The sequence below is a fragment of the Eubalaena glacialis genome, chromosome 13 (genome assembly GCF_028564815.1).
Source record: "Eubalaena glacialis isolate mEubGla1 chromosome 13, mEubGla1.1.hap2.+ XY, whole genome shotgun sequence".
Taxonomy (NCBI): Eukaryota; Metazoa; Chordata; class Mammalia; order Artiodactyla; family Balaenidae; genus Eubalaena; species Eubalaena glacialis.
This window is the reverse complement of record NC_083728.1, coordinates 12,389,009-12,409,731: the sequence shown is the minus strand read 5'-3', so window position 1 is coordinate 12,409,731 and position 20,723 is coordinate 12,389,009. Positions and strand designations below refer to the sequence as shown.

The 20,723-nt window shown below is 48.8% G+C and overlaps 1 protein-coding gene across 2 annotated transcripts in view; it reads right to left on the bottom strand.

The window, feature by feature from the left end:
• Positions 1 to 463: 463 nt before the first annotated feature.
• Positions 464 to 20,723, bottom strand: part of PTGIS (prostaglandin I2 synthase) — a 45,690-nt gene continuing 25,430 nt past the window's right edge. Inside the window, exons 6-11 of one of the 2 annotated variants that reach the window (XM_061208940.1) lie at positions 16,712 to 16,893; positions 9,096 to 9,264; positions 7,926 to 8,107; positions 6,314 to 6,465; positions 3,985 to 4,168; positions 3,703 to 3,822 (exon numbers count right to left, since the gene is read on the bottom strand). In XM_061208940.1, coding sequence (XP_061064923.1) covers positions 3,793 to 3,822; positions 3,985 to 4,168; positions 6,314 to 6,465; positions 7,926 to 8,107; positions 9,096 to 9,264; positions 16,712 to 16,893 — 899 coding nt within the window. In that variant the 3' untranslated portion in view covers positions 3,703 to 3,792. Of the gene's footprint in view, positions 3,823 to 3,984; positions 4,169 to 6,313; positions 6,466 to 7,925; positions 8,108 to 9,095; positions 9,265 to 16,711; positions 16,894 to 20,723 lie in introns of both variants that reach the window. The other variant, XM_061208941.1, reaches the window with a different exon arrangement.

The following is a 20,723-nucleotide window of genomic DNA, read 5'->3' as shown; positions in this document are numbered from 1 at the left end:
CATATATCTGCATGAAGGATAGGTAACATTTAGTGAACTTGTAAGACACTCTTTCTGCTTGCCTTACTTTGGGTTGTGACCCTCTTCCCCAAGATCCGCTAAGGGCACCCAGTCCCTCCTCTGCCATCAGGAGGATTGTTGATAGGAAGATCCTGAACACGGTCTCAGGAAGCAGGGAGGCCTGCATTTGAATCCCGTGTCTACTACTTATTAACCACGAGGTCCTGAGCCAGCCACTTCACTTTCTGACCCTCAGTTTCCTCCTTTGTAAAAATGGAGATAATAATATATGGTCTGGAGGGTGGCTGGAGGTGTGACTTGATTCTGTCCATGAAAGGTCCTGTCCCAGAGCCGGGACACATAGCACATAGGGACTGTGTGCTCCCTTCCCAGGCGCTAACCTCGCTATTCTGGACACAGCCGACTCTCAATCTGAATCACACTCAGAGGCAGTTCCACAAACAAGGGTGATTTAATATATTTCAGCATATTTCGACTTGACACTATTATATAAAAATAGAATTCTTCATTAAAACAGCCAGGCGGAATAATCACTGCTACTCAAGAAACACCGTCTTTAAGAAACAACAACAAACATCCAAATCAGTGACGTTGAGCCAGACGATTCAACTCTCCAAGCTTGTTTTTCCATCTGGAGAATGGGCAGGTGGGATGTCCCCAGCTCACTGTGGGCGGGACCCACTGGTGGCAGGAGATGACCCTGGGCAGCCCTCGCACCAGGCGTAATGCACGCCCATGTGGTGGGCAGCTTACTCCTCTTTCTCTCCCTTCCCCCCGCCACCCCGCCCCGTGACTGTCATGGACAGAGTCTCAGGGTGGTGCTGGCGTGGCCTTAACGCCACTCAAGCATGTGTTTGTTTCATTTTGTAACAGAGAAGAGACAGAGCTCAGGCTCCAAGCCTTAGTGACACCAGCACAGAGGACCCCTCCCCAGCAGATTTCTTTTTCAGTCACTTTCTATTTCTGGCAGCAAGCGATACATGTTTTTACCGGCAGAGGAAAAAAAGTCCCCTTTTTAAACAAAGTTAAGTTTAAAAAATGAGACTGTTTAAAGGAAAATATCTGGTAAATAACAATACAAAATATAGCAAAAAATAATAATCACGATGATGGTAAAGAAACACTCCGTTAGGTTAACCTAAGAGTATTTCTGACATAGGTCCTGCAATTTTGTGATTCTAAAGCAAGGTATGAAGAAATACAATGACATCTGGGTACCTTCCTAAATAACCTGTAGCAAGGAGCTAACCCACCCATCTCTCCCTCTTTTCTCTATAGCTTATATTTTTTCAAAGAAGAAAGAAAAAATAATAAAGATTGAAACAAAGGTGGGTTTAAAGCATTGTCTCCCAAGCTGTACTTCAATATCTCTGATACCACCTGGCGCTGCCTGGTGGGAGAACCGTCTCTTCCTAATGATTGTGGCTCCAAGGAGGTGTCACCTTTAAAGGGAATAGGCCCTTTTTTGAACACAGGTGAGAATCTAGTCTCAGTGACAAAGCAGCCCTGATTTGGAAGGGGGAAATCAGAAGGGCTTTTCCCCAGCACATCAGGGTAGCAGCCACGTACAAGAGATCTTCCTGGAGCTATTTCTGCCGGCCTCCTTCCTTCCCTTCCAAGCCAGGAAGGATGAGGCAGCTGAGGGTTGCCATGGAAACCAGCTCTGTCCTCCCACAGGAGGCTGCCAGCCCTGATTTCCTGCAGCGTTAAGAAGCAGGAGGCAGTGGGGGTCACCCAGGCGTGAAGATGGGTTTCCCTGGGGATATCCCGCCTCCTGCCAATCACAGTGCCTGTCTGGGAATCCTGGGGCCGCCTGGAGGCTGAGGGCCAGGGAAGCCCCCAAGCCCCGGTGCCGCTCTGAGAAGAGACTGGCCCCTGGAACATTCAGAGATCTCAGGTCCTCTCTTCTTGCTCCAGCTAAAGCTACAGGGACCTAGCTATGTGTGTGTATGCGTGTCTACATCTCATGAGATGCATCCACCCATGGGTGTCTCTGGCTCTGTCAGCTCTCTGATGCCAAACAGAACTGCCGCTCCACCACCCCACGGAGCCCAAAGAGCACAGAGCCACCCATCTAGCATTTGCTACCGGGGCAGTAAGTCTGTTTGCAAAATTCTATCAGCTTACAAGCTGTGTGACTCTGGGCAAGTCATTTCACCTCTCTGAGCCCATTTCCTCAACTATAAAGAGGGCATAACCATCCTCTCTTTGCAGAGATGCCGTGAAAAGTAGAAATACTATACCTACGGTTCCTGTCACAGGCATTTAGAGGGTCCTCAATAAACAGGACCTAATATTAATAATAATACTTATCGTCATAATAAAAGTTTCCAGGCAATTTTTCTTTTTGATCTTTTTTTTTTTTTTCCCTAAAGCTGATGCAAAGGCAAGTTTTCATCACTGATCTGTTTGATCAAAGGGTGGTGCACCCAGGATAGGATGGACCATTGGTCTGAGAACCAATCAGCGGGTTCCCGCCACCTCCTATAATATCACCTCTAAGAGTAGGAACAGGGCTCTCAAACTTGGGTGCCTTCGGGGGACAGGAGGTGCTGTGAACAGAAAAGCAGACCAAGTAGGAATCCTGGTGAACCAGAGCACACAGGCCCCGGAAAAGGGAGGCGGCTGCTACTCAGCTCTGGCCAGCGGCTGCCCTTGGGAATATGGGCCCAGTGTGGACAGATCTTTCAAGTTTTCAAGAGAAGCTGGACATTCTGAATCAACTTTCCCAAAGATGACAAGATAACACAAATGTATTTTTTTTATAAATGTAGGACAAACAAAACAGGCCTGCAATCTGGACAGTGCCCACAGCTGGAGCTTCCAAGCTAGAATGTAGGAAACCAGCACCTCCTGTTCTTCGGCTTGACCAGTCCCAGAAGCCCTGGCCGCTTCCTTTCACGGGGCCATCCAGTCGGGGCTACGTCTTGCTAACTCCCTGTGTGAGTCCCAGCGCTGGGAAAACCCACCCCATCCGGAGCGCATAACTCTAACGCAGAGAAGCCTGCTCCCTGGAGCCCGTCATCTGGAGGCTGCTCCCACTCCACACCGTGGATGCACCAGCATCGGGAAACCCTCCAGCGTTTTCCCAAGGATCGGTGTGAACGGAGAGATGGGGGAAGTGTCTAGCAAGCGGGGCGCCTAGGAAAGCAGATATTCTAAGAGACTCTTTGGCTTTAGGTAGTTTAATAAAAATTTGGGGACAGAGTTTATTTCAACAGACGCACTGCTAGGCCCCAAATGGCCTTTTAATGGCCAGCATCTGCTTTGACTGGTTAGGGTATGGACCACACCATTGGCAGGGTCTTGGACGGCAGCCCATGGGGGTCGGGGGCAGAGCAGTGGGGTCTCCTAGCTGTGCCCCGTCTGCCCGAGCTTGAGTGGATATTTAGAGGAACAAGAGGAGCTGGGAGCGGGAAAAGCCTCATTTTGGAGCTTAACCTTTGCAGCAGATAATCCGCAGAGCTTTTGGTGTCTTTTCTTCGCTCCCCTTCTTTCCCCTCCCCCAGACACAGCCTTCTAGGAAAAACAGTAGGGAAGGGATAATGCTTGGCACCGTTGGGTGTTCAAAGTTCTGTACCCAGGCCGAACGCAGGCACAGAACATTGGGCGACTAGGGGCAGGCTGGGTGCGTGGAGTCCCATCTGCCCCGGAGCTCAAGGCCGGATGCGGTAACGGACAGGCACGTCATGTTCCGGCTGCATCAGCCCGAAGCCGTACCTGCTGAGGTCAAACTCGGGCATCTCCACGTCCGGGCTGATCAGCTCCAGGTCAAAGCGCGCCAGCACAAGGAACACGAATCTGCAGAGAGACAGTGTCGAAGGCGTGAAGGGGGAGAGTGGGAGGCCTGTTTGGAGTCAGGCAGGAAAGCAATGGCGTCCTCCTGGGTCTCACCCCAGCTCTCACTTTGGTTAAAGTGGGAAAGGAGGGCGAGAGAGCAGAGCACAGGCATTTCCTGCTCACCAGTCCAGGAGCTCCCGAGTCCTGGCTCACGGCCTGTGGGCAGGAGTGACGTGGGGCAATTCCACACCAAAGCATTTCCGAGCCAGTGCCTGACTCTCCAGCTTTCTCTGCTGCCTGGCAGCTGTGTGGGTTCCATGCTGAGATGATGGAGTGGGAAGATGGGAAGATCCTGGCCCCTGAGTCCCTGCACGGAGGGGAAGAGCCCCCCAAACCCACAGCCGACGTTGTGTGAGTGGGAACTAAACCTTTGTTATACGAGCCACTGAGACTTGGAGGTCGTTTGACACAGCAGAGCACAGCCTAGCTTCTGATTAACACGGACAGTGACCCTTCCTGATTCTTCCCACCATACTCATCCCAGACCCCCACCAAACTCCTGGAACTGTCTGCCTCGTCAGGGCTGCTGCTGAGCCATAGCTGCCTTCGTGAGATCAGAACAGGCACCCCTCCCTCCAGATATCTTACTGCCGTCTGGGGAAAACTGTTAGAATATACCAACTGTGCAAGAGCAGGTAGGCACTCTTTACTGCCATCTTCTGGAAAGCTGTCCTAATAAGTACACAAACCACGTGATGATGTAATCAGTGGGCCCCTAAATGTGGTGGCAGCCCCACCCGATGTGAACTAGTTCCACCTGCCTTATCTTACCACCACCTGTGTTAATAAAGGTCAGGCTGGATCCTCTACTACTCTGAACCCTACCACCCGCTCCCACCGCGACCCAGGTGCCTAGTGCCGGACAGAATGCATGGCAGGGATTCTTCCATCTTATTGAACGAGTGAAAAACAGGGAAGATGAGGACAGAGCAATGTCAACGTTCTGGGCAGGAGAGCTGGGCACACACCTGGGCTCTGCCTTTTGTTTTTTGGCCATGGGATCTTAGTTCCCCTACCAGGGATCGAACCCATGCCCCCTGCAGTGGAAGCACAGAGTCTTAACCACTGGACCACCAGGGAAGTCCCTGGGCTCTGCCTCTTAAGGGCGTGTGATTCTTCCCACTCTGGGCCTCGGTTTCCCCATCTGGTCAAAGAAGGTCAACATGGTGGGATGTATCCATTCCAGCTCTGAAGCTGCAGGATGGTAGAGGGTGAGTTTATATGGGTGGGGTGGGGGGGTGGAAGGTGTCTGTACCCACACCTGGATTTGGATCCTGGCACCTCCACTCACCAGGTGCCTGACCGTGAGGAATGATTTGACCTCTGGAGTCAGTGATAGACTGACCACCTGGCAGGTATCATGACAATTAAGTGAGATAAAAATAATAACAAATTAGCTCAATTATTGAACACTATGTTCCAGACACTGCGCTAAGCATTTCGTATCCATTATCTCTTTTTATCTGTCCAAAAACTTTATGGAGTGGAACTTTGTCGGTTCTGCTGCAACACTTGTTTTGAACATGTGAATTTGTTCCAGTGGGACTGATCTATTAGGGCACGAATGAAGAGTAACACAAATTTCACATTTGCTTGTGGTCACTTCATCTGCAAGAAACACTGGGAGAATGAAAAACTGCACCCAGCTGATCCAAGCTGAGCAGGAGTTCACAAAACGCACACACGCACACACCAGAGGGTGGTGACCCACACCATTCCCATCAGGCGTCCGACCTCAGATAACCCGCCTCCCAGGCTTCATGGTAACTCACAGCTCCATCCAATGCCCACTTGCATGGCAAACGTCAGGTCATTTTCAAAGTAAAGCGCCATATTTATTGTAGCACTTAGGTATTTCTATTTATTCCATTTAACATGTGTAAACCTATACTACTGTATTTTCCTAGGTGCCTATCTTTTTGTGTGTGTGTCACTGATGAAGTTATTGAGGGTTGGGCCCCAGCCCTATTTCCCCCACAATCCTGTGGTTTTTACTTTGTGATTTCCCATGGTGCAGGGATTTTTAGGAATGCGCGTGAAGCGTTAGAGCAGAACCAACTGTATTATTATCTCCATTTTACTGTTGAGAAAGCTGAGGCCAAAAGCTTAATGTAATGTGCCCATTCACTAGCATAATGCCTAAACATTAATAATAATAATATTAGTAATCACAATAATAACTTTTATTAAATACCTACAATGAGCCAGGCAGTGGCTAAAGTACCTAGAAAGGTCCAATTCATTTGTCCCGACACCCGTGGGATGTAGTACGATCAGTACTCCTATTTTACAGCTGAGGAAACAGAGGCACAGAAGGTTACCCAGCTGGACAGAAGGACAGGTGGATGTCATAACCCCTGGTCCAATCTGGTTTGTGATCCGAGGGCCAAGGCACTTGGGGCCCAGGGAAGAGAATTTATGAGGCACTCGGCTCCCCGTGCCTGGTACTCACTGTTTGATGCTGCTGATGGCGTAACCCCTCCCCAGGCACTGGTTGTGTCCTGCTCCCCACGGCATGCTGTAATTCTTCAGTCGCTTCCCATCCTTGTAAAAGTCTTTCTTCTCTGATCCATCAGGGTTCAGGAATCGGTTGTATTTAAATACCTGAAATAGGAAGAAGGTCCCTTTCTGATGCCACCCCCAAAATAGGCATGCACCAAGAAAAACGTATGAGGATGTTCATCACAGTCTTGTTTATAAGAGAGAAAAACTGGAAATAATGTAAAGCTCAACTGATAGGGGACTGGTTAAAAATTATGGCAGCTATTTTTAAGGTTGAGCTTGGTCTGTGTGTGCTGACATGGAAAGAACTTTTAAGACTGGTTGTTGAGGGCTTCCCTGGTGGCGCAGTGGTTAAGAATCTGCCTGCCAATGCAGGGGACACAGGTTCGAGCCCTGCTCCAGGAAGATCCCACATGCCGTGGAGCAACTAAGCCCGTGAGCCACAGCTACTGAGCCTGCGCTCTAGAGCCCGCGAGCCACAACTACTGAAGCTCTCAGGCCTAGAGCCCGTGCTCTGCAACAAGGGAAGCCACGACAATGAGAAGCCCACGCACCACAACGAAGACCCAATACAGCCAAAAATAAAAACAAATAAATAAATTACTTAAAAAAAGTAAATAAAAGGACTGGTTGTTGAGTGAAAAAAGAAAGTGTTGGAATAGTATGTATTGTGTGATCCTATACCACACACCTGCCTATTCATATGTGTGTGAGTGTGTCGTGTGTATGTCTGTAAAGGCATAAATATTATCTAAAGGACACACTCCCAACCACTGTTAGAGAACCCTGTGGAACTGGAGAGGAAGGGGAATGAAGACAAATTTTTACTTTTAAATATATATGTCTATATTTCTATCTTATAAGTATATATTACTTTTGCAATTTAAAATAAAAGAAATTAAAATTATTTTTAAAAAAGAGAATGCCAATTTCCTTTGGTTACATTGTAGAGTGGTAATGTGAAGATTGTATCTGAGCATAGGGCTTTGTTGTACAGAGTAGGTGCTAAATGAAGGATGGGTGGAAGGATAGGTGAATGGACCAGTGGATAGACAGGTGGAAGAGTGAGTTGATGGATGGATGGATGCATGGATGGATAGATAGACGGATGGATGGATGTTGGGTGGATGGATGGATGCATGGTTGGATGGATGCATGGATGCACAGCACAGAACCTGGCACACAGTAAACATCCAAATCTGTTAGAAATTGTAAAAGTTTGCCCCATCTCAAATTCCAGGGAGAGGTAAAAGTGCTGAGAAGCTGACATTATAACACTCTGAAAACAGGAAAAATGGCTCAGCTGTCCCCTGCAAAGCGCTTAGTGTGTGCCAGGTGCAATGAAGATCTTTCTTACACGATCACATTTAATCTTCCTGACAACCCTGTGAGGCAGGTGCTATTTTGAGGTCCATTTCACGGGTGAGGAAACAGAGATACAGAGAGGTGAAGTGATCTGGGCAAGGTTCCACAGCAAACAAAGAGCAGAATTGGCTGCCACTCAGATAGGACACATCCTGAAGCCACTCATCTTCCCCCACAGTCCCTGGTATGCCTTTTACCTCTGGGTCTGTGTAGATCTCCGGGTCCTTCTGGGGACTCAGGAAGGGGAAGAGGAGGAGGCGGTCGCCACATCGCAGGGTGAATTCCCGCCCATCTGCCATGGGCAAGGCCAGGTCCACCACGACCTCGCGGGTGATGAAGGGTGCGGCAGTGAGCCTGAGGCTCTCACTCAGCACGCTGTCTGCACAGGGCAGGTACAAGGGCGGGTCAGCGCTGTCCTCTTCCCCACTCGAATGCCACCCCCAGCTCTCATTTTACAGAGGCAGGTGGGAAGGCTCAGAGAGGGTGCATGACTTGCCCACCATCACAAAGCGAGACCCAAAATGGCCAAGTGATGAGATGTGATTGCTGCAGTCTTCAGAGACTTTGGACGTGAAGGTTTGGGTCTGACCCTAAAAGAAGCTGTGAGGGAAGGTATCTTCCAGGGAGATACCGGAGGAGGCTACGGAAAGAGCAGGGCCATCCATATTGGTTGTGTCTGCCTGCCCAGTATACATTCCCCTTCTGGAAACAGTTCCCTGCTTTCTTCTGGGGACCATCCCCTCCCCCACTCTCAGGGGTTGGGCTGTTGATTTCACTCCCAACACCTGGGACTGGGCTGTGATTGGCTAATCAGAGCATCCATGATTGGCTCCAGATGGGCACATGACCCAAAGAGAGCCAAAGAGACACATTCCTGGGGCTCTGGGTAGGAACTCGGCAGAGAAGCACACCCTCCCAGAGCCGGAAACACATCAGCCTGGAGCCACTGGCAGCCATCTTGCCAGCCTGAGACTGGAGTCAACCCAGTGGAAAATGAGGCTGAGGATGGAGAGAGACAAAGACCTGATGGCATTGTTAAAGCACCTGGATCTACCTGTGCCTGAAGCCAGTACCTCTAGACTTTTTAGTTACCTGCCCCAAATGAAGTCCCTTTTCTGCTTCAGCCCAGTTAAGTTAGCTTTTTGCCACTTGCAACAAAAAAATCTCCCACTGAGACCACGAAACATGGGTAGTGGAGACCAGGGCATGGAGATGCCAGGTCTATGAAGATAGGAGGCCCAGGGGGACCCTAGGTCAGAGGACACTGATGGACCCTGGACGCTGGGAACCCATGACCTGGAGGGAGGGCTTGGGGGCCCATGATGCCCTGGTCTTTGGGGCTGTCTTGGAGGGTCTGACTGTCTCACCAAGCACAGGCATGCTGTCCAAAACCTTCTGTGGGAGGGTGGTCATCTGCGAAATGGGCTGCTCTACTCGCAAGAGAATAGGCTCAAGCTCTCCACGGACAGCAGCCAGGGCCTCGGGGTTCTTGAGGAGGAAGAGCAGGAGCCAGAAGGCAGCAGGACCCACGTTCCCCTGAAATGAGAAGGAGCCCCCGTTACACCATCAAGAGGGCAAAGCTGGGGTGAGAGCTGACCGGTCTGTGCCATGGACACAGCCTGGGCCAAGGCACTGGGGTCGGGAGGCCTGGGTTCCCACTCCTGATGACCCATGTCTATCTTCAGCCTCAGGACATGGCCCAAATATGCTTTGTGGTTTTGGCCTAGCCCGATGCCTGCTTCAAGGCCACTCTTGGCGTCCCTGACCTTGAGCAAAATCATTGATCTGAGGTCACACAGGTAACCTCCATAGCTAATCAGCGAAAATATCAGTAAAAAGAACAAAGTATATCAGTTAAGATTACTGTTAACATCTGAGGATAGATGCATCCTTAGCCCCAATTCCCCAACCTTCCCTGCATGCATGCTTCTTACCATGTGACTCTGCACTTCCTCACATTAAAGGGGCAGAGTGTATTTCCTCAGCCCCTTGGATTCGGGCTCAGCCATGTGACCTGCTTAGGCCAATAGAATGAGGCAGAACTGACAGAACAGCAGTGCTAAGTCTAGGCCTTAAGAGACCTTGTGGGTTTCTACTTGCCCGGCTAGCTGGCTGGTCCCAAGAGGAAGATGAGAAACACACGGAGCAGAGCTGCGCTGTCCAGCCGAGCCTGGTCTAGACCAGCTGACTCCCAGCAGACCCACAGACAGGTGAGTTAGGTAAACGCTCATCAAGGTATGCCACTGAGTTTTTGTGGTTGGTTGTTACGCAACAATAAGAAACTGGTACAAAATCTGAATGTTTGCTTTCCAATATTTGAGTATTGTGTGCATAGATAGCAAAGCAGCAATAATCAATGATGACTGTGAAAACTATTAGTTTCTTGAACAAAAATTATGTAAAACTTCCCAATAGTTAAATAATTAGGAAAATGGATAAAATTTCTTGCTCCAAGACTTCAGTCTTGGCTCAATATATTAATACTCCGGTATTCAGCATGTGGCTAAGATATGATGGGGTATCCTTAAATGAATTCTAGATATGGTTGGAATACCAATTAACCTCGATGTGGAAGAAGATTTTTGTCTACCATAAATGACCAGCCTATCCAGTCTTAATAATGGAATATTAAGGAGTCATCAAATATCATGTTTACCCAGAAATTCTATTACAGACACTATTGCACATGGACGAAAGGACATTTGCACAGGGATATTTCTCACGGCGCTGATGTAACAGCAAAAGATTGGAAGCAACCTCAATAGGAGATCAGTGAGATAAATGACGATCCATCCATAGGATGATGACACCGGAAGTTGCTAAAAAGGAGCTGACTTTGTGCGCGCTGATAGGGGACAGTAGTCAAGATGCACTGAAGCAAGATGCGGGACGGGGCCTCATCGTGCTACCATTTGCGTGTACGTTTAAAGAGGGATATATATGAAGAAGCACAGACCATCTCTAGGAGATTCAAGAACCTGGCAACTGAGGTTTCCTCTGGGACAGAAGCTGGGAGGGGGGAGAGGCAGAAAATAAATGCACAAAGCATCAATGATGGTGAAACAGATTTTCTTTCTCTTTAGCTACCATTAATTCAGAGGTGCCAGGTGCCCTCATTCAATCTTCCTATCAAGCAGGCACCTTTATCACACCTTTTACTGAAAAGGAAAACTAAGCACGCCCTAGTTCCTCCCCACTGCTCAGCATATTGTGGGGGGCTCAATGGTATTTGTCAAATAAACGTCTACGTTCCTTTGGGCTGGGGACCTCCAAGGCAGCCTTGGAGGTGGGCTGGCACAGCCCAGGACCAGGACCAGGACCAGGACCAGGCAGAGTTGGGTTCAAATCCCAGCTGCTCACTTCCTGTGACTCTGGACAAGCCACTCTCCTCTCTGGGTTTCAGAACCTCCCTCTTGGTAAAATGGGAATAAATATGTGCCCACTCCTGGGGCGGCCACAAGGAATACTAGTGACCCCCACAGGCGGAGCACACGGTAGGTGTTCAGAAGTGGTCTCCCTCTCTCACCAGCCCCTCCCTCGGGTTCGAGAACCGATGGAGGCCTTGGACTCTCTCTGAGATTTCCTCCAGCGCCTCAGGTCCGGCTGAAACAAGCAAGGTCACTTGCTGTCCATCACTTGGGCAGCCAGGGGAATGCAGGCGATAAATAATTCAGCTTTGGGTTAACTCAGTGCCAAGGCCATTTTACCTGCCCAGATGGTCAGATGGGGGCCAACACTCATTAATTACAAAGCAGGAGTGGGAAACAAGGCTGCTCGGTTAACTCTGCTTTCAGGAAGAAGCTGTGGCAAGTCAGGGAGGTGACGAAGACTGTTTTCCGCCCAGCTCCACCGATGTGTGAGCGTGCATGTGTGTATGATCACACAACCATGAGATCTTTAGTCCACTACCCTGGAAGCTGAGTGTTCTCCCGCAGGATCTTGCCTCAGTTTACCCAAGAGGACACTTCTGGTCTAATCTCCCTCCCTCCCACTGCAGCCGAAGTCCACCACCCAGCAGCGCCTGTGCTCTGTTCTACCTTTTCTGTGAACGACGGTACCTGACCTCCAGGGGGCGCTCACTGTGAGCCAGACCCGGTGCTCAGCGGCTCACGTGCGCCACCTTGTGGTCTCCTCTCCGCACTGTCAGTCAACTGGAGTGGGGACACCTGCAGCCCTGCCTGCCCCGCACCACTCCCCTGCCTTTGGGTAACAGCAGCCCATTTTCCTTCGGAGAACTACCTCCACTTCATGTGAAGTCCAGTGGATTGTCTGGGGAGAAACCACCCCCTCCAGACCTCAGGTGTGACCATGTGACCCCAGCCTGGGCCACTCAGTCAGTGATGGACTCAGAGGGGACAGGTGACCTGGGCTGGGCCAGTGGGTATCAGACTTGGGGTTTGTGCTGGAATTCACGGGAGAAAGAATCCCTCCTCCATGGGGACTGCCAAGTTGCCAAGAGCTGCTGGTGGCCTTTGCTGCCACCACCTGGGAAAGCCCATCTGAGGCGCGAGAGAACACAGAGGTGAGGGGTGGGAGATCACAGATTACATTTATTTTCATTTTTTTGTGATTAAAATTTTTTTCTAAGGGAATAAAAGAATACTCTAAGTGCAAAGTAGATCCTGGATTGGATCCTGGAAGAGAAAAGGGACAGTAGTGGAAAAACTGGGGAAGTCTGGATAAAGTATGGACTTTCAATTAATAGTAATGTACCAACGCTGATTTCTTAGTTTTCCCACATGCACGGTGGTTCTGTAAGAGGTTAACACTGGGGGGAGCTGGGTGAAGGGTATTTGGGAACTCTCTGTACTATCTTTGCAACTCTTCTATAACCTAAAATTATCTCAAACTGAAACTACTGAAGGGGAAAAACCCAATTCTGTGCACAGCTATTATTCTTATTACCTCCTCCTTTTGGATGGTGAAACTGAAGCCCAGAAAAGTGAAGTGATCTATTCAAGGTCACACAACTAGTCAGTGGCAGAGCTGGGATTCCACCTGAGTCTGTCTGACTCGAAACACTACTTTTGCTTTTCATCCTCATGTTGCAGTGCCTCCACGATCACGATTGCGATCATCATCTCCACTGAGCAGCTGAGCATCTGTAAACCCCGTGCCCGTGCAGCTCCCACAGTCCGCCTCCCCCCACTCAGGACCACCCAGGAGTTCCTGCAGCCATGGCTGCTGAGGCCAAGGAAGATGTGGAGAAGGAAGAGAAGAATGAAACTTGACTGATGGGGCCACGACAGTTAGCGGTGTCAGTCCCAGCATTACCGTGGTCAGCAGAGCCACCCATTGTCTGACAGCTCAGAGCTGGGAGAGCAGCCCGGACCATGATGGGCCTGCAGGGGCAGGCCTTTGGGAGCTCTCCTCCCTCCACCCACTCAGCCCACCCCAACCCAATCCACGTCCCCTAAGAGCCAGCCTCTTCCCCTGCCTGGACCTTGGATCTCAGCCCACCAGGCCCTCCTCTAGCCCCTGGATGCTGGAGCCCCCCCTGACCCCTCCATCAGCCTAGACCCCAGGTCTGGGGTTCTGGACTCATGGAGCCTTTTCGAGGATCCTGTGAGATGATGTTTGTAAAGTGCTCAGTCGGGTGACTGGCACGGGGTAAGCGCTCAATAGTATCTTTTGAAATGATTATTCCTCACTCGGATCTGACAACAGCAATCCCAGCTACCATTTCTCAACCCCTTGGAACACTTTCCGCAGCCGGCCTCTGGGTGGCGCTCCCTCCCAGTTCCCCTCCCTGGCGGCTCCTCAGTCTCCCTTGCTGGCTGTCCTCATCTTTCCGACCCCCACACTGGAGAGGCCCAGGGCTTGGCCCGCTTCTCCATCCACCCTTGAACAACCATCTCTGCACTGTCAACCCCCCAACATGTCCAGCCTGGACCTTAACCCTGGACTCCAGCCTCTTCTTTTCTCTAGGCGCTCCTACCTGCCCGCTCTCCACCTAGAACTCAACATGCCCCAAACAAACCCCCGACTTTCTCCCCCAAAAGTCACTCCTTCCACCACCTTCCTCAACTTCAGCCTTCCTGCTGCTCACACCCAAGCCTGGAGTCATCCTGGTTGACATCTTCTCCTAATGTCCCATCCAAGAGCAAAGCCTGTTGACTCTACCTGGAAATATGTCCAGAAGCCAATCACTCTCCCTTCTGCCCTCTGGTCCAGCACCATCCTCTCTTGCCTGGATATTGCTGTGGCTTCCTCCCTGGTCTCCTTGCCTCCACTCCCCCCACTACAGTCTATTCTCAGCAATGTAGCCAGAATGACCCCTCTAAAGCAGAAGGCAGGCCATGTCACTCCTCTGCTCAGAGCCTTTAAAGGGTTTCCATTTCAGAGGAAAAGCCAAAAGTGCTCCCCATGGCCTACAGGGTCCTGCATGGTCTGGCACCTGCTACCTCCCTGCCGCATCACCCTCATCCCCACCTCAAGGCCTTTGCACTTGCTGCCCACCCCCTCCCCCATCCTACACATCGACATGGCTCACTCTCTCACTTGCTTTGAGGTTCTGCTCAGATGTCACCCTCTTGGTGTGGCCTTCCTTGACCACTCAAAAAAGCAGCCCCTCCTCGCTCCTGCCACCATTCCCTTTCCCTGCTTTATCCATTCTCCATAGAACTTATTATCTGTAATACATTTTACATACTTACGTGTTTAGTAATTGTCTGTCTTCTCCCACCAGAATGTCAGCTCCTTAAGGGCAGGGGTCTTTGTTCTGCTCACTGCTCTCTTCCCAGCTTCTAGAATGGTGCCTGGCACACAGTGGGCCCTAAGTATTTCTTGAATATGTTTATTGAGCACTAGTTACCTGCCAAGCACAGTTACAGGATTTTACATGGGTTGCTTCCTTTCATCCTCCCCACAACACCTTGAGGAAGGTCCTGCCGTCTCTATTTTACAGAGGAGTAAAGCAAGGCACTAAGAAGGGACTGACTTGCCAAGAAGTGGCAAAGTCAGGATCCAAGTTCAGGCAGGTTGTTCACAGAGCCTATGCCCCAAACCACTGGGCGACCCAGCCTCTTGGCCCTACTCTCAAAAGACTCGAGATCTTGAAGGGTTTTCCACCTGCCTGAATTCTGGACGCTGCCAACAACTCAATCTCAGAGGACACCCTGACCCCAACCCTTGCCCAGTTCTCCTGGCCCCGACAAAGGCTGTTTGCAGGGCTTGCTGCCACTCAAGCCCCCAGACCAGCATCCAGTTCTGCTGACAGAGGTAATTTCCATAGGGGATTCTGGGGACAGTTTGGAGTCCCAAGTCACTGCCCATAAATATGTTATTAAACACTAATGGGGCCCCAACTGCTGATTAAACCCAGCCCCCAACCCTTCCCAGCCTCTGCCTGCAAGGACAGTTAATGGCTCTGGGAAAAAACGAAAAATAAGTCGCAAGTCAATGGGAGAGGAATTACCCAGATATGTCAGCCTGTGTAACTGTCACTGCTGAGGTGGGGCCCAAAGAAGGAGGGGGCTCAGTGTTGGGGCGAGGGCAGCAGCCAGGCCTGGAGATGCAGCATCCTCAGCCCTGCTTTCTCTCACTCCAATATCTAGTCCCTTATCAGCTTCACTGGCCCTGTCTTCCCTTGGTTTCCAGAATCTATCCACTTCTTCCTCATCTCCATGGCCACCACCTGGTCCTGCCACCACTGTCTCCTCACTGGTGTCCCTGCCTCTCAGATCCTGTCCCTCCTCTGCTCAGAACCCTGCCAGGGCTCCCACCTCACCCAGAACAAAATCCCAAGTCCTTAGTTACTAGGACTCACAGGGCCCTCCATGATCTCTGCCCTCATTCCCACCACCCCTCCTCACTCTGCTTCGGCCACACTCACCTCCTTGCTGTTGCACAAACACTTGGCATGATCCAACCCCAGGGCCTTTGCACATGCTGTTTCCCCTTCCTGGAATACTCTATCCCCACATCTTCCCCCACGTCCCCAAATCTAGATCTTTCTTATCATCCAGGGTTCAGCTCAGTCATCTCCTCCTCAGAGAGGCCACCCTGGCCAGAGTAGACCCCCAGGACCTATCTAGTCATGACCCTGTTTTATATCCTGCATATCAGCATCTAAAATCACCCTGTATCTCTTTCCCTGATGTCTGCCCCACCCCTGCCCCTGGCTGAAACAAAAGCAACACAAAGCAGGGTCTTTGAAGTCCATGGTAAGTACTCAGTGGAACTTTTAAATGAGTCTTCAAGATAACTGGTCTGCATATTTCAATAATCTCAAGGTTGTGAAAAACAACAAAAGGCACCAAAACTGTTCCATATCAAAGAAAACTAAAAAGGCAGAATGACTAAATGCAGTGTGTGATCCTGAGTTGGATGCTGGACCTAGATGAGCCATAAAGACTATTATTAAGACAACCGGCAAAATTGGAATGTGGGCTGTATATTAGATAATGATCCTGTATCTGGGTTAACTGTCCTGAATTTAATCACTGTGCTGTGGTGATGTAAGGGAATATTCTTGCTCCTAGGAGATGCACGCTGAAGTAATTAGGGGCAAAGAATCCTGATGTCTGCAACTAAATTGCAAATGGTTCAATAAGATACGCACAGTAGGAGAGAGAGAGAAAGCAAATGTGGTCAAATGTTTAAAACTGGGGAATCAAGGTGAAGTATATATGAGTTCATTAAACTATTCATACAGCTTCTCTGTAAGTTTGATGTTTTTCCAAATTAAAAAAATATATATCGAATGAATGATCCTGTTCATGAGACTGACAGTTAAGAGAGTCAGGGAACTGGGGCAGACAGCTGGGTGTGTGTGCACCTACCCACAGCCATACTCACAGTGGCACACACTCACACATGTACACCTACATGCACACAGATGTGAGCGCCCATGCAGGCACATGCATATGTACTCGCAGGCATGTGCCTAAGTGTGCCTGATGGCACACACGCACATGAGTGCACACACGCACACACAAGCACTCAAATGCACAACCTCACATCCACACCTGCACACACCCACCTGTGTGGCCCAGAGCTGCAGCACCAGAGCCCGCGCCTGCATCTCCTCCGACACGCCCATCTCCTCCAGGTGCAGCAGGTAACTCTCCAGCCATTTGCTCCGGTGGGCCCGAGTGGCCAGCCTGGCTGGGGACAACAGCTTCCACAGGCGACCTTTGACCCTGCACACCTGGTCCTTATCCCCTGCAGGGACGGAGCACAGAGGATGAGGGTTACAGATCCACCTCCAGCCCAGGGTCACCCAGCCCTGACCTCCCATTAGGCCAAGGGTCTTCCAGGTGTCACCCCAGGGGTTGGGGAGTTCCTGCGGGAAAGAGGCGACAGGGACCCCAGCTCTTAAATGCTGGCCTGGCCCAGAGGAGGTACTCAATCAACATTTGCTAAATGAATGGGCTTCTCAGCACAGCAGGGGAAGGAGCAGGAAACGGGGAGCCACATTTTCCCTTCCTGGGGTCTGATCCCAGAGGAACACCAGCCCACGTGGGCGGGGAGACCCTGAGAGCACGCTCAGCACAGCGTCACTCAGGGGTAACGACCAAACTGACCACCAAGAGGGGGCAGGTTGGTCTGGGGTCTCAAACTCAACTACCTGCAGGAAAGGCAGGTAAAGTGAATGAGGGAGGAGGGACAGGAGGGGGCCAAACGGGAGGGTCGGGTGGCTCCACTCAGCTCCACCAACCAGCCCAGCACAGCCAGGGAGCCTGGGTTTCTAGAAATCCAGATGTTCAGGGGGAATCTTCTCATGTGTTTTAAAGTTAGCATCTCAGTAAGAAATTTTTAATCACCGCGCAGGCCACAAAAGCATCTCAAGTTAAACTGGCTCACAGATCACCAGTTTGAAAACACCATTAAATAAACAATGGTGTGTTTACATTCTGGAAAACCGTGAAGCAGTGAAAACCAATGAGGAAGTTCTTTATGTCCAGCCCTCACCGGGCCCACACAGGCAGACCATTGAAGGAATAAAGTCAGATGCTTATTTATTTATTGTATTAATGCTACAAGATGATGCTGTATTGACATATATATGTGTGCAAATATAAGATTTGGTTTTTCCAAAATCACTCCTTGGAAAAGGGGGAGTCGCTTGGATTGCTACAAAATTCCAAAGTACTAGAAACTCTCTCATTGACTTTTTGAGCCACAAAGCAGTGTTTCAGGAAGATCCATCCACCCAGTGGCTCTAAACCAGAATGCACGTTACAGGATGTAAAACGTAGGCAAAACTTATTTAAGTACATTAGTTAACATTTTCAAATAATATGCTCCATATGCTTTTCTTCAACCTCTAGACACTTTTTCAGGTGACATACTTCTCAATTTAAAGCAATGAGGCCAATTGTTCATCTGAAATACACAATTTTCCTCTTTCCCAAATTTTCAGGTACTGGAGCATCACCAGGCAGGTTCAAATCTCTGGCTGCTCAGGTCCCCACCCCACCCCGCCCCCACCAATCTCATCAGAATCTCTGGGGATGCGGCCCAGGCACACAGAGCTTTTAAACAGGTGGGTGCAGGATGCAGGAGGTGCTGAAGCCACCTCAGTTGATGCTGGTTCTAGATGCCTACTTACAGGACCAATCTGATGAGATTGCTAACAAAAGGAGGTAAAGGGTTTCCTTGCTGGCACAGTGGTTAAGAATCCGCCAATGCAGTGGACACGGGTTCGAGCCCTGGTCCGGAAAGATCCCACATGCCGCGGAGCAACTAAGCCCGTGCGCCACAACTACTGAGCCTTCGCTCTAGAGCCATGAGCCACAACTACTGAGCCCGCGTGCCACAACTAATGAAGCCCGCGTGCCTTGAGCCTGTGCTCGGCAACAAGGGAAGCCACCAGAGAAGCCCGTGCACCGCAACGAAGAGTAGCCCCTGCTCGCCGCAACTAGAGAAAGCCCACGCACAGCAACGAAGACCCAATGCAGCCAAAAACAAATAAATAAATTTTTTAAAAAAGAGAGAAAAGAATCAAAATAAAATTAAATTAAAATTTAAAAAAAAAGGAGGTAAAGAAATTTAACACAGATTTAGAAATGACTGGCATTTTTTAAGGTCTGACAGCACAACTGCAGGTCTTGAATGTCACTGTAAATACGGCTTTTAAGGATGACTTTCAAAAGCAATGCAGTATGAAAAGACAACCGACAGAATGGGAGAAAATATTTGCACATCATACAGATACTTGTATACACCCATGTTCATAGTAGCATTATTCACAATAGTTAAAAGGTTGAAATAACCCGTGTCCATCAACAGATGAATAGGTAGACAAGAGGTGGCATATCCATACAATGGAATATTATCCAGCCTTAAAAAGGACATTCTGACACATGCTACAACATGGATGAATCCTGAGAACGTTATACTAAGTGAAATAAGGCAGACACAAAAAGAGAAATACTGCATGATTCCACTTATATGAGGTACCCAGAATAGGCAAATTCATAGAGACAGAGTAGAATATAGGTTAATAGGGGTGAAGGGAGGGAGAGATGGGGAGTTATTATTTAATGGATACAGATCTTCTGGTATGATGAAAAACTTCTGGAAATACATAATGGTATGGCTACACAACATTGTGAAGGTATTTATTGGCACTGAATTTTATACTTAAAATGGTTTAAATGGTAAATTTTATGTTATATATATTTTACCACCACTAAGAAAACAGGAAGATATATATGAATGTCATTTGGCAAATGAGCCAAAGATGGTGGTGTATAATAAAAAATTGGAGTGGCAAAAAAACAAGTAAAAAAAAGATATAGCAGCAATTTGATCAAATCTGCTTAACATTTGGAGAGCTCTGAGAACAGTGCAGGATACACGAAACCTTACACAAGAGTTAGCTATTGCTACTCTACATTGTTAGAAAAAGGCAAAGTGTCCACATCAGTGTGTTTACTATGCATTTGTGGGCAAAAGAGAAAAACAAGAATATAGCACATTTGCTTGTATTTGCATAAAGGAACTCTGGAAGGATCCACGAGAAACTAATAAAAGCAGCCAATTGTGGAGAGTGGGAATTGGGTGGAAGGAGGGATGGCAAGAGGGAGAGGAGACTTTTCACTGTTACCATTTTATATTTTCAATGTTTGAACCACGTGAAACATATTCAAAATCTGGCACCACCCCCTATCCCTGTAAAACATTTCTAGCGAAAGATCACAGATTCATAGACTTACAGATTCAAAAAGTTCATTCTGTATTTCAAACAGACGATCGGGAGTGAAGAAGAGGGGTTCTAAAAAACTGAGTTTGGTGACTCCACCTGGGACCCTGCTGATGGGGAAGACGCAGGTGTCAAAGGTGGAGTCTGAATAAGCCAATTCCTGAAATGTGAGCGTGGGAAGAAAGCAACATTTCTAAACGGTTAGTTTATACAACATGTGAGCTTAACGAGGGATGTTCAACTAAATCAATAAGGAGATGTTATTTCATTTCCAGTCCTAATTATTTCCATGTTTAGGTTGACCAAAAAAACAAAGCAAGACAAAACAAAAAAACTTTCCCACTGAGAAAACCAGGGTTTGCTGTGTATTTAGATCAGAGTATAATTGGGGCTCATACTGTATTTTACCACGTGGAGAAGGGTCTAGAACTGCTCTGTCAAGGAAGGAAGCCACAAGCCACATGCGCTTACTGAGTACATGAAATGTGGCCGCCTGGAACTGAGACATGCTATGAGTAAAAAGTACACCCCAGATTTTAAGTCTTAGCATGAGAAACAAAATGTAAAATATCGCAAGAATTTTTATATTAATTACATGCTGAAATGCTAATATCTTAGATATACTGGGTTAAAGAAAAAATATAATATTTTTTATATTTTATAAAATTGATTTCACCTCTTCCTTTTTTTTAATGCGTCTACTAGAAAATTTAAAATTACATATATGACTGGCATTCTATTTCTACAGGATAGCACTGTTCTAGCAGGATAACACCAAATTGATAACAATGGTTACCTTGGTGACAGATGTAGAGGGAGTGTGGTCAAAAGAGAATTTGCCTTC